This window comes from Leuciscus leuciscus (assembly GCF_965113295.1).
Source record: "Leuciscus leuciscus genome assembly, chromosome: 15".
NCBI lineage: Eukaryota > Metazoa > Chordata > Actinopteri > Cypriniformes > Leuciscidae > Leuciscus > Leuciscus leuciscus.
The window spans coordinates 34,866,506-34,876,837 of record NC_138739.1 but is presented as its reverse complement, the minus strand read 5'-3'; the positions used below and the strand labels follow the sequence as shown (position 1 = coordinate 34,876,837).

General features: G+C 37.1%; 1 protein-coding gene across 3 annotated transcripts; it reads right to left on the bottom strand.

Moving 5' to 3' along the window:
- Window positions 1-583: 583 nt before the first annotated feature.
- Window positions 584-10,203, bottom strand: LOC309475177 (interleukin-3 receptor class 2 subunit beta-like). Of its 3 annotated transcripts, none has more exons than XM_082137854.1 (14): window positions 9,727-10,203; window positions 9,513-9,621; window positions 9,064-9,184; window positions 6,384-6,553; window positions 6,188-6,282; window positions 5,121-5,253; window positions 4,897-5,032; window positions 4,671-4,822; window positions 4,407-4,537; window positions 3,584-3,773; window positions 3,395-3,500; window positions 3,255-3,321; window positions 2,337-2,434; window positions 584-1,418 (listed from the first exon to the last, which is right to left on the bottom strand). In XM_082137854.1, the coding sequence occupies exons 1-14, from the start codon at window positions 9,727-9,729 to the stop codon at window positions 1,157-1,159; spliced, it is 1,773 nt and encodes a 590-aa protein (XP_081993980.1). In that variant the 5' UTR covers window positions 9,730-10,203; the 3' UTR covers window positions 584-1,156. The 3 variants fall into 3 exon arrangements, with proteins under 3 accessions (XP_081993980.1, XP_081993981.1, XP_081993979.1); XM_082137855.1 differs by having other exon boundaries at window positions 5,121-5,256; window positions 6,188-6,285; window positions 9,513-9,652; window positions 9,727-10,202; XM_082137853.1 differs by having other exon boundaries at window positions 6,188-6,285; window positions 9,727-10,202.
- Window positions 10,204-10,332: the final 129 nt, after the last annotated feature.

The window sequence follows — 10,332 nt, the reverse complement described above, 5'->3', positions numbered from 1 at the left end:
TGTAACAATGTCAAATATGGAGAAAATAATGTGTTTGTTATACATTCAAGCATGCAAACCCAAAAACAAAATCAAGACTTTTAAACTGGGCCTAATAGGTCCGCTTTAAAACAATTTTTAAGTACGATAAAACCAGCATTAAAAAACTAAAACAACTGAACATCATGATATTTCTTATTTGAATTCACCCCTCAACAACTTTTTCTCCTTTGAAGAACCTCTTTCCCACAGTCTTGAGGATATTTGAGGCAGCTTAATTTTAGTTTGAATTCTAGTACCGGAAAAGTAATGCAAAATGAAACAAAATGGTAAAACTCCATGGGCATTTTTATGATGAATATACCAAGCTAGAAATTGTGAGTAAAAGTATATTTAAAAAAATCCTTTTCCTTTATACTTATCCTGTAAATAAACTACCTAACGGATTACGGATTTAAACAACTGTCAAAAGTTGAGGAGACTTCGAATTTTGTTGTGGACAATGGGGGGATTCATAAAGGTTGAGAACTGCTGCTTTGGGGAGACACAATTAACAATAAGCAAAGTATATTGCTCAGGGGAAAAAAATCTAAGAAACAGGAGATGTCATGAGCTCTTTATTTACTATCATTGCTGTCTATGAGTAATAATTAATAATTTTCCTGTCATACAGGTACTAAGGTAAATATTTAGTAGTTTTATAAGACACCATATCAAAGATTAAAAAGAATTTTCACCGAGTAAAACAGTAATGCGCACCAAGGCTCATGGGGTGTCCAATCCTGCTCCTCGAGGGCCAATGTCTTTAGCTCAAGCGTGCACTTACACACTTGCCTGGAGTTTCCTTGTAATCCTGAAGATCTTGACTAGCTGGTTCCAGTGTGTTTACTCTGCAGAACAGTGGCCTTCCATGAGCAGGATTGGACAGCCCTGGCATCATCCAAAGTCTCAAAATACAGTAGATAATGTAGTACTACACCACCCTCTGGTGGTCAATGTGTGGAAACAGCAGCCCAGAGTTTCTGTGATTTCTCTTTCTATTGTTTTTCAGTGTCCTTCTATGTTTGCTGAGTTATACACCACTAATATTCTTCCTGGAGAGGGTGGATGGAAAACATTTGTGTTTAAATCTTGTGTATGGAGCAAATGGGGATTTGTCCTTCTGTTCAAATCAGGCTCAGGGCAATTCATGTACATTCAGAGAGCAATCTTCTTGCCAAGCTTTCTGGGTAGTGCTGACAGAAGTTGCAGGATTCGGCAAGTATCCCTCTGAACATGGGAGGACTGGGTCATGGAAGTTGGGCTGGAATGTACCATCTATTCCCATCACATTCCCAGAGGACTGAAGGCACAGATCATCAACATGCAAAACCACTCGATCACCCTCGATTTCACGGCAGCGGTTGTTTCCATCGAAGGTCAAGGTATTTTTTGAGTCGCTGCATGGAAGAAGTCATATTCATGTTCTGAACTTCTCTTTTTATTTGTTACTTAAAGGGATACTCCACTTTTTTTGGAAATAGGATCATTTTACAACTCCCCCAGAGTTAAACAGTTGAGTTTTACCGTTTTCGAATCCATTCAGCCGATCTCCGGGTCTGGCGGTACCACTTTTAGCATAGCTTAGCATAGATCATTGAATCAGACAGGACCATTAGCATCTCTCTCAAAAAAATATATTTTTCCTATTTAAAACTTGACTCTTCTGTAGTTACATCGTGTACTAAGACCGACGTAAAATTAAAAGTTGCGATTTTCTAGGCTGATATGGCTAGGAACTATACTCTCATTCCTGCGTAATAATCAAGAAACTTTGCTGCCGTACCATGAGTCCAGCAGGCGTAATGATATTACGCAGCGCCTTGAAATAGGTATAATAGGTTAGACAAACTTAGTCCCGGTCACGTTGGAAGTTACCGAGCTGGGGACTATTTTCAGGCGCTGCGTCATATCATTAGGCTACGCCTGCTGGACTCATGGTACGGCAGCAAAGTTTCTTGAGTATTACGCAGGAATGAGAGTATAGTTCCTAGCCATATCAGCCTAGAAAATCGCAACTTTTCACTTAGTACACGATGTAACAACAGAAGAGTCAAGTTTTAAATAGGAAAAATATTTTTTTTTGAGAGAGATGCAAATGGTCCTGTCCGATTCAATGATCTATGCTAAGCTATGCTAAAAGTGGTACCGCCAGACCCGGAGTTCGGCTGAATGGATTCGAAAACGGTAACACTCAACTGTTTAACTCTGGGGGAGTTGTAAAATGAGCCTATTTCCAAAAAAAGTGGGGTATCCCTTTGACTTCCCATTCCCAAAATTACAGAGCATTCCAGGAATGAAGCCTATAGTTGACTTACAATAAGGAAAACTGCGGACGGACATCTACAATCTGAGCGTTGCTGATTTCTGGATCCTTCAGTTCGGTACAGCAGGGTAAGTGGTCCATCTGAGGATGCTAGCAGAAAACAGGATATTCGCTCAGTTATCTTATGATTGAGTCCCGGGTTTAAAAGCTTATAGGCATTGTTTACACCTAATTATTGATTTGACAAGAATTGGAAATCAACAAATTCAAGAGTCCCCCAAAAAATTTGCATTCGGAGGTAGTCAGACATCGGGCCCTATTTTTACGATCTAAGACAGTGCATGGTATAAAGCTCACGACGCAAGTGCACTTTCGCTATTTTAACAACATGAAAAATGGTCGGCCATTTTCAGATCAGAGTCTCATCTCCCATTCCCTTTAAAAGCCAGTTGCGCGTGTTTGTGTGCCGTTGCCCTGTGTGTGTAATTAGCAGAGTGTATGAGCATTGTGCACCCGTCTATAGGGGCATATTACTAACGTGTTCTTTAAATAACAAATTAAATAACAAATTCTGCGTCATTGACTTAGACCAGGTTTCAGTTGCCTCAAAATCGCAACACGTCAACAATGCGCCTTAACACACCTCGTTTTCAGACCAGCACGTCCATGGGTGCACAAATGGGCGCAAATGCATTTGCTATTTAAACAACGTGGCTCGGGACGTGAAAATGATAACTGCGTTGGGCTGAAACTAGCAAAAAACACTTGCGTGTATGATAGGACCATTGCATTTTTTGTGTAAATTCTAATGCGACAAGTCAAAAGGCCGCCCATTTGTCTGTCAATCATCTTTTGCAACCAATCAACAACCAATGGTTTCCACCGGATGAAAACTCGGACAAAAAAACATCACGAATTTGATGCCAGGAATGGCCATAGTGATGTGGTCTAAGTTACCAGGTCAACCTACCTGTGACACCTCTGAGACTTTGCTGTGGACAGGAGAGGGAAGAGACACGTCCCATTCTCTCAGTCTTCTGAAGAGAGAGGAAAGACTTCCACTTTCTGTCTTTGCAATTCATAAATTGAAAGGAATCAAATTTTATTTACCTCTGAAGAACAACCAGAACGATGAAAACTACGATGGAGACGGCTGACGCGAGGGTCGCGATGAGGAAATACAGGAGCAATGCAACTAGATTGGGCGCAAGAGGTTCTGGAGCAAAAACATACAGTGATAAGGTTTGTATAATGTATCATGGTTTCTTGTACTGTAAAACACTGTAGATATGTAGAGACCAGGCCGTGTGGTCCAGTAGACGGGGTCGGTCCACTCTGAGGGATATCCAGTGTAACGCCATCCTGAACGTCTGGTTGAGCTCACATTACAGCGAACCTGAGCCTGGTACTCTGAGGAACCCTTGAGAGAACGCTCTGATATAGCAAACACCATCTCTCCATCAGAGAGAAAGATGCTCTTCACATCCTCCTACAGACAAAGAGGAAGTTAACATACATGCACTAGAGAATGAAAGTGGGTGTTTATTCCTCTACAGCACTTTTGACCTTTAAGAAGACTCTCTTTTAAAAACACTTTTTACACACTTCTGCTAATAATGTCCAAAAGTGTATATATACACTATTCATTGCTAAATAGTTTTTAAGTTGTTGTGGAAATGGCAAATTAGATTTTTTTGTTTATGTGAATCATGTTTACACAGCAAAAGTAGTAATTAACAATTAATAAATATTGCACAGACAAATAGTATTGTGTTATAGCTTGTATTTTATCGTGTATATACATATATATATATATATATATATATATGCCTAAATCAGAACAGTAGGCTATGTAAAAACACTGAAAACCTTTTTGTTATATTTATGTTAACAGTAAATAAAATTAGCAAAATAAAACATATTAAGGCATGATATTATGTGTATATGAAAGAATATGACCATAAAAAAAAAAAACTTACATTTTAATTATAAATTAAAAATCAACTCCTAGGACATAAAATTGCCAGATTAAAAGTTGAAGAAACACCCTTACAACAATTAAAAAATATATATATATATATTTTTTTATAAATATTGCCTGGAAAAGTAGTCAAATACTCACAGGAGTTAGTATGCTCCAGTACTTGAGTTCAGTAGTGAGAGGTACAGTACGGTACTTTGTCAGAGTCCAGTTCAGGATCCAGTCTTCTCCTCTCAGTTCAACGCTCAGACCCGTGGGACATGCGGGCTGGACTAGACCACAGACACAGACCTGGATCAATAACTATTGACTCAATAAAGCTTTCTGGAATACTTGACTGTGATTGGTCAATTGCAGCATTCAGCATGCAAGTGTTTCTCAAGAGGAGGGGTTATCTGTACTAACTGTGTTGGTAAGCGCGGATCACTTTGGTCACCGGCGTTGGCGTGAGTCGCACCTGCAGCACTCCAGGCTCAAAGATGCTGAAAACACCTACCGTCCTCAAAAAGCCTCCTTCATTTGTGACCTGCACCTTCTCAACGCAGTACCACTCAGCCCTGAAAGAGAGAGATTACACCTGTCAGAGTTAAAGACATCTTTCACACCATCCACAACGCTCTCAAACACTCACAGCGCAGTGGAGTGTGTCCGGTAGGACAGCGTGTAGATGATGTACCGGGTCAGATCTGTCTTGAGATCCCAGCTACAGCTCAAATTCTTCCTGCCATTGAGCACACAGTGTAGGTTAGATGGACCAGGGAGAGCGTCTGAAATAAATAAGGGTCTATAGTACTCCAGGACACCAGGGGGCTCCACTTGATCACAGACTTTGACTGGGTTTCTCTTTATACTCACACTCAGATATCAGTTCTGGCCATTCAAACAAATCCTGGGTTTTATTCTCGCTGCCTTCCATGTCTTTCTGTGTTGATTTGGTATGAATTTTCCCGTCTTTCTGATCCTTGACTATTTCATGATTAATCTCCACCTCCAAAAGCGCAACATACAAGTCAGTTAGCTTTAGACAAACAACAAAAGCACTTTTTGTTGAGATTAAATCACAACAAACTTGAAAAAAAGTATTTTCAACACGCTCAAGGTAATTCATAGCTAGTTTACGTTTTTCAGAATTGGTGGCTAATTTGTATGAATTTGTACAATATCATTTGTATGTTTTCATACAATCTGTTAACGTCTCATTGATGGTTAGGATTAGGGGTGTGCCTTCACTTTAAAAAAAAATTCAAGTACAATTTATTTACTTTATTATTTTACCTTCAATTTTTAAGTACAATCAACTTGGATGTTTAAGTCAATTCAACGTAAATTGCATTAAACTGACTAATCTTGTGCTGGGCAACGATTAATCACATCCAAAATAAAAGTTTGTGTGTGTATAATTATTTTGTATATAAATACACACACATGCATGTATATATTGAAGAAAAATGTGTTATTAATATATAAAATATTTATATTTTTATATAATATAAATTATGTATAAATATATATATATATACAGTATATACATGCACATTTTTCTTAAATAAATACATGCATATGTGTGTATTTATATATATACAAAATAATTATACACAGTACACACACATATTTTATGAAAACACAAACTTTTATTTTGGATGCGATTAATCGCGAAAAAAGTTAAAATAGCTTAACTTATTTTGATGAGTTAAAACAATGCAAAAACACATGTTGTCATAACTTATTGATCATATATTTTTTACAGTGTTCATGTTTACTTAAAAAAATTAAAAAATAATTGTTTTCGTACAATCCACATCATACGAAATTGCCACCTCGTAAAATAGTTACGTTTTCCCGTGAGAACAGGGTTGGTCTTTTAAAAAAAAAAAAAATCATGAGTGACTTCTAACTGAAAGCGCGGTCATTTTGACACTCACTGAGCGCTCTTGTTCATGCAGTCTGAAGGGGTCAGAGGTCAGACGTGAGGGAGGGGTGTCGTCTAGCTGGTAAAAATTCCAGTCTGGATCCGCATCTTCTATAGGGAAGTTAATAGTAGACATAGCTTGAGTTGCATAACATAAATAGCCAGTGCTCAAGTATGTCTATGGTTTACGTTTACTGGACTAATTGTACCGAATGTTGTGAGTCTGAAGGTTTTGGAAATGCCGGAAGAGTGCGGCGTGTGGAAGAAGAACACGTCATCGAAGCCGATGGCAAACAGAGATGTGTTATACCGGCAACAAACTCTCTCCTGCCCAGTAGGATTCTGGGAAGGCTTAGGAGTCTGAACACAGGGAGATACTCTGGAATAGAGCAAAAATAAGCAATCATACGGTATATTTCAGTTAGAACTTGTGCGTTAGTGTATTTATTGTACGTCATGCATTCATTTTTACTCACTTAGAAAATCCAGCACATCTTTAATCACAAACTTGGGCCTAAATCATTACAGTGAGTAAAAACACTGTAATATTTTTTACTTTACTGTAAAAAATATTAGTGGAAAGCATTCTGGGAAAGCCTCTTTCCTCATAAATTGTAAGCTGACTTATACTTTTTACTTAGAAAAGTAAGTAAATATAAATAAAATTACAATAATTTACTGTAAACTTACTGTAAAAGTTTATCCACTGCCTCAGTGAATATAAAGTAAAAATCTAAAAATATGAATATAAAGTAAAACCATATACAGTTCTGAACACTAAGTACTGTATAACATACACATACTGTATAATGTACTGTAGCTTATTTAGAATTTATGTTAGAATTACTTACATTTTAGTGTATACTACTACTGAATTATGATTGATTCACTATTATCCCCATAGGCGTCGATTTCGGGGGGGACGGGGGGGACGCGTACCCACCAGATTTCGTCATGAGTCATTTTGTACCCACCACTTTTAACTTCCGTCACTATTAATTTGAATTTTGGTTCGATTTTTTTATTTTTTTTTACCGTTTTCAGTGGTTATGAGGAGCAATATGAGAGAGAAATTTGGTAATCATTGTCTGACCCAACAAAAAAACATTATAATATTCATTTTATTTTATTTTTCGTGTTCGCATTTATGAGGGAAAAAACAACGTGTCAGTTCTCGGGTACGGACGTGAGCGCTCTGAAAGCGGCACTAAAACTGCTTTAAAACTTTCACAGAGACCTCAAACAGAACAGCTGCCTTTCTTTAAATTGAATTTCGTTTTGTATTAATTATATCTTAATTTTAATCAATGTTTCTTCAACCAATTGTCTGGATTTAATAAATAAAATGTAAATATAGGCTATTAGAAAATAGATAATCAGGACACGGAGGCGCTGGCGAACCTGGAGCTCGTCTCATAAATGAACCGAAACTCAGCGTAGGCCTATTGCCTCACAGACCTGAGACATATAGATAACTTGAAATGTCTACTCTTTAGCAGAACAATTCAAAACGAAAGAAAACAGACTGCGCTGCTTATGTAATTCGTATGAAATGTGCATTACTCTCTGGCGCTGCGAAGATCGTGAGTCGTCAACTTCATCTGTCTAGCCGACACTGACATAAAAAATAACTGTTTTATTAGTAAACAATTAAAATGTCTCCTGCTATATTTTACATATTTGCATGTTCCTTACAAAACACTGACTGTTGGGTTTTTGACTGGGGTTTTTTTTTTTTTTTTTTTTTTTGAGCAGCTGCGTACAAATTCTTTCGACACACACACACACACACACACACAATATTACATAACACTCTGCGCTTATGTTTTAAAAAGATAATTTAACATATAAATAAAAAAATGTAAATAGCCCACTTAAAGTGTTTATTACAAATAAATGACTAAATGCTAAAAATTTATACATTTTAATGAACAAACATATGCGTTGCATTTACAATTCTGTGAAAACAGGGGGTCCTGCAGCACCCCCACTTCCCGCGGCCCTGCTATAAGTAATTCAATTAATATAAAGGGGCGATTTGTCCACGAATGACTTAAATAAACAACTAGCCTACTAGTCGACTAGAAAAAAAACTTTTAGTCGGAAGCAGCCCTTATTCCACATATTTTCGATTTCGAACCAGGCAACAGGACATCTGGGTTGAGCGTGCGACCCTGCGGAATGAACGAGCTCTGATCGGAACAAACCTGAACCTCACTGTCTGCTGAACTTGCGCAGAAACATCAAAATATAACCAGCTTTTTAAAATGGTTTTTAAAACTAAACACTATTTTAGCACAAATTATGAGCTTATTGGCGATTTTTTTTATAATTATTGACAAAATTCGAATAGGCTATAGTAAAAGTTTTTTTTTTTTTTTGAAAGTTTTGGGTGGGCCTGTTGAAAAGTGGGGCCGTGCCTGAGCTACAGGACATCGTCTTTCAAAACATAACCTGCGCGAAAGAGAGAAAAAAAAATGAATGCGTCATTGTACCCAGCACTTCTGAAAATGCACTTCCGAATGCGTCTCTGTCCCCAGCACATTTCAAACCAAACTGACGCCCATGATTATCCCTACAATAATACTACTGACTATTACTATTACTAATAATTACTATTATATTTTGCTACTACTGAATTCATATTGTTTTACTATTATTACTCTTCTACAACCAAATTATTATTATTTTACTATTAAATTAGTATAGATAAATGAACTAAAGAATATTTAGGACAGAAACAAACTTTGTTGTATTATTTTCATGTTATCACTGTGAAGCTGCTTTGATGCCATCTGTATTGTAAAAAGCGCTGTATAAATAAAGGTGACTTGACTTGACTATTACTGCTATAATATCACTGTCTCATGCAGTGTGTTTGGGTCTCACCGGTGGTCATCCGGGTCCATGTGGATCAGAGACAGTGGGATTTGAGGATCGTGCCTCCAGCTGCAGTGGATGTGGGTGCGGTAGTCATTACGGCACTCCAAAGACTCCAGAGCAGAGGATTCTGGGAATAGAAGACATAGAAAAAGCTGAAAATGTGCTTATGCTGCGTTCACGTCGTAATTGCCGTCATTTTGAGATGACAACACATGATGTTCTACTCAGAGCTGTTATGCCTTTCTATTGCAACACAATCAACACCAAAATCAATCTGCAGCAGTCACAAGGAACAAGCAGGAGCTCTCAGAAAATTCCCAGCTTACTCATTGTAATTACGAGCTCTATGAGGACATGAACGCTTTTTACAAGTCAAAATCTCGTAATCACGGTAATTACGACATGGGGTGAACTCACATTTAAACACATGCACGTTACAGTAAAACAACTCTCACCTGGAGCAAATGTGCCATGCTGAGGACATCCTGTGAGGGCTGGTGTCCACAGCGCAGTCAGAGTCAAGAAGAAAGAGACGTCTGGACTCATGGAAAACTGATTGTACAACTGCAGGTGAGGAGGAAATGTTTAATGTTCCCTAGACAAACAAGAAAAACATTGAGAGGAAATGATGAAAGATGAATGGACAGCAGAAGAAAGAGTGGAGCTCACCATCAAACGGCTGTCTCAGGATTCAGTGCAGATCTTCACTGCGGTGTTCAACTCCAGGCTCTGCTGGTCACGCCGACATCCTCGAGTGTTGTGAACTTGTTTCAGCCTTTGCCAACTTGACCGCAAATGTGTTTACTTTTCCAAAAGTGTCAAAACTGCTTGTCTTGCAGATTTCAGTGTGCCATATGATTTCTTCCCCAAATTGAAAACAACATCAAAATATATGCGAGTCTTATAATCTTTTATATCCAATAATCAATCTATCTATCTATCTATCTATCTATCTATCTATCTATCTATCTATCTATCTATCTATCTATCTATCTATCTATATAAATAACCCATTATACATTATATTGTAAATGTAATATATTTTATTTTCTATGCTATTTTTATATTTAAAAACATTATTAAAACAATAAAAATGTAATTGCTTACCTTTTTAAATATAATCATTAAATGATTAATTCTATTACTAATTTAATTATATAATGGATCTTATTTCTATTCTACTTATTTAAAAGTTATTATTTGAAAAATATTGAAATACTAAATTAATAGTATGTTATGTTAACATTATTTATTTAATATCTTAAATGTTTTAAT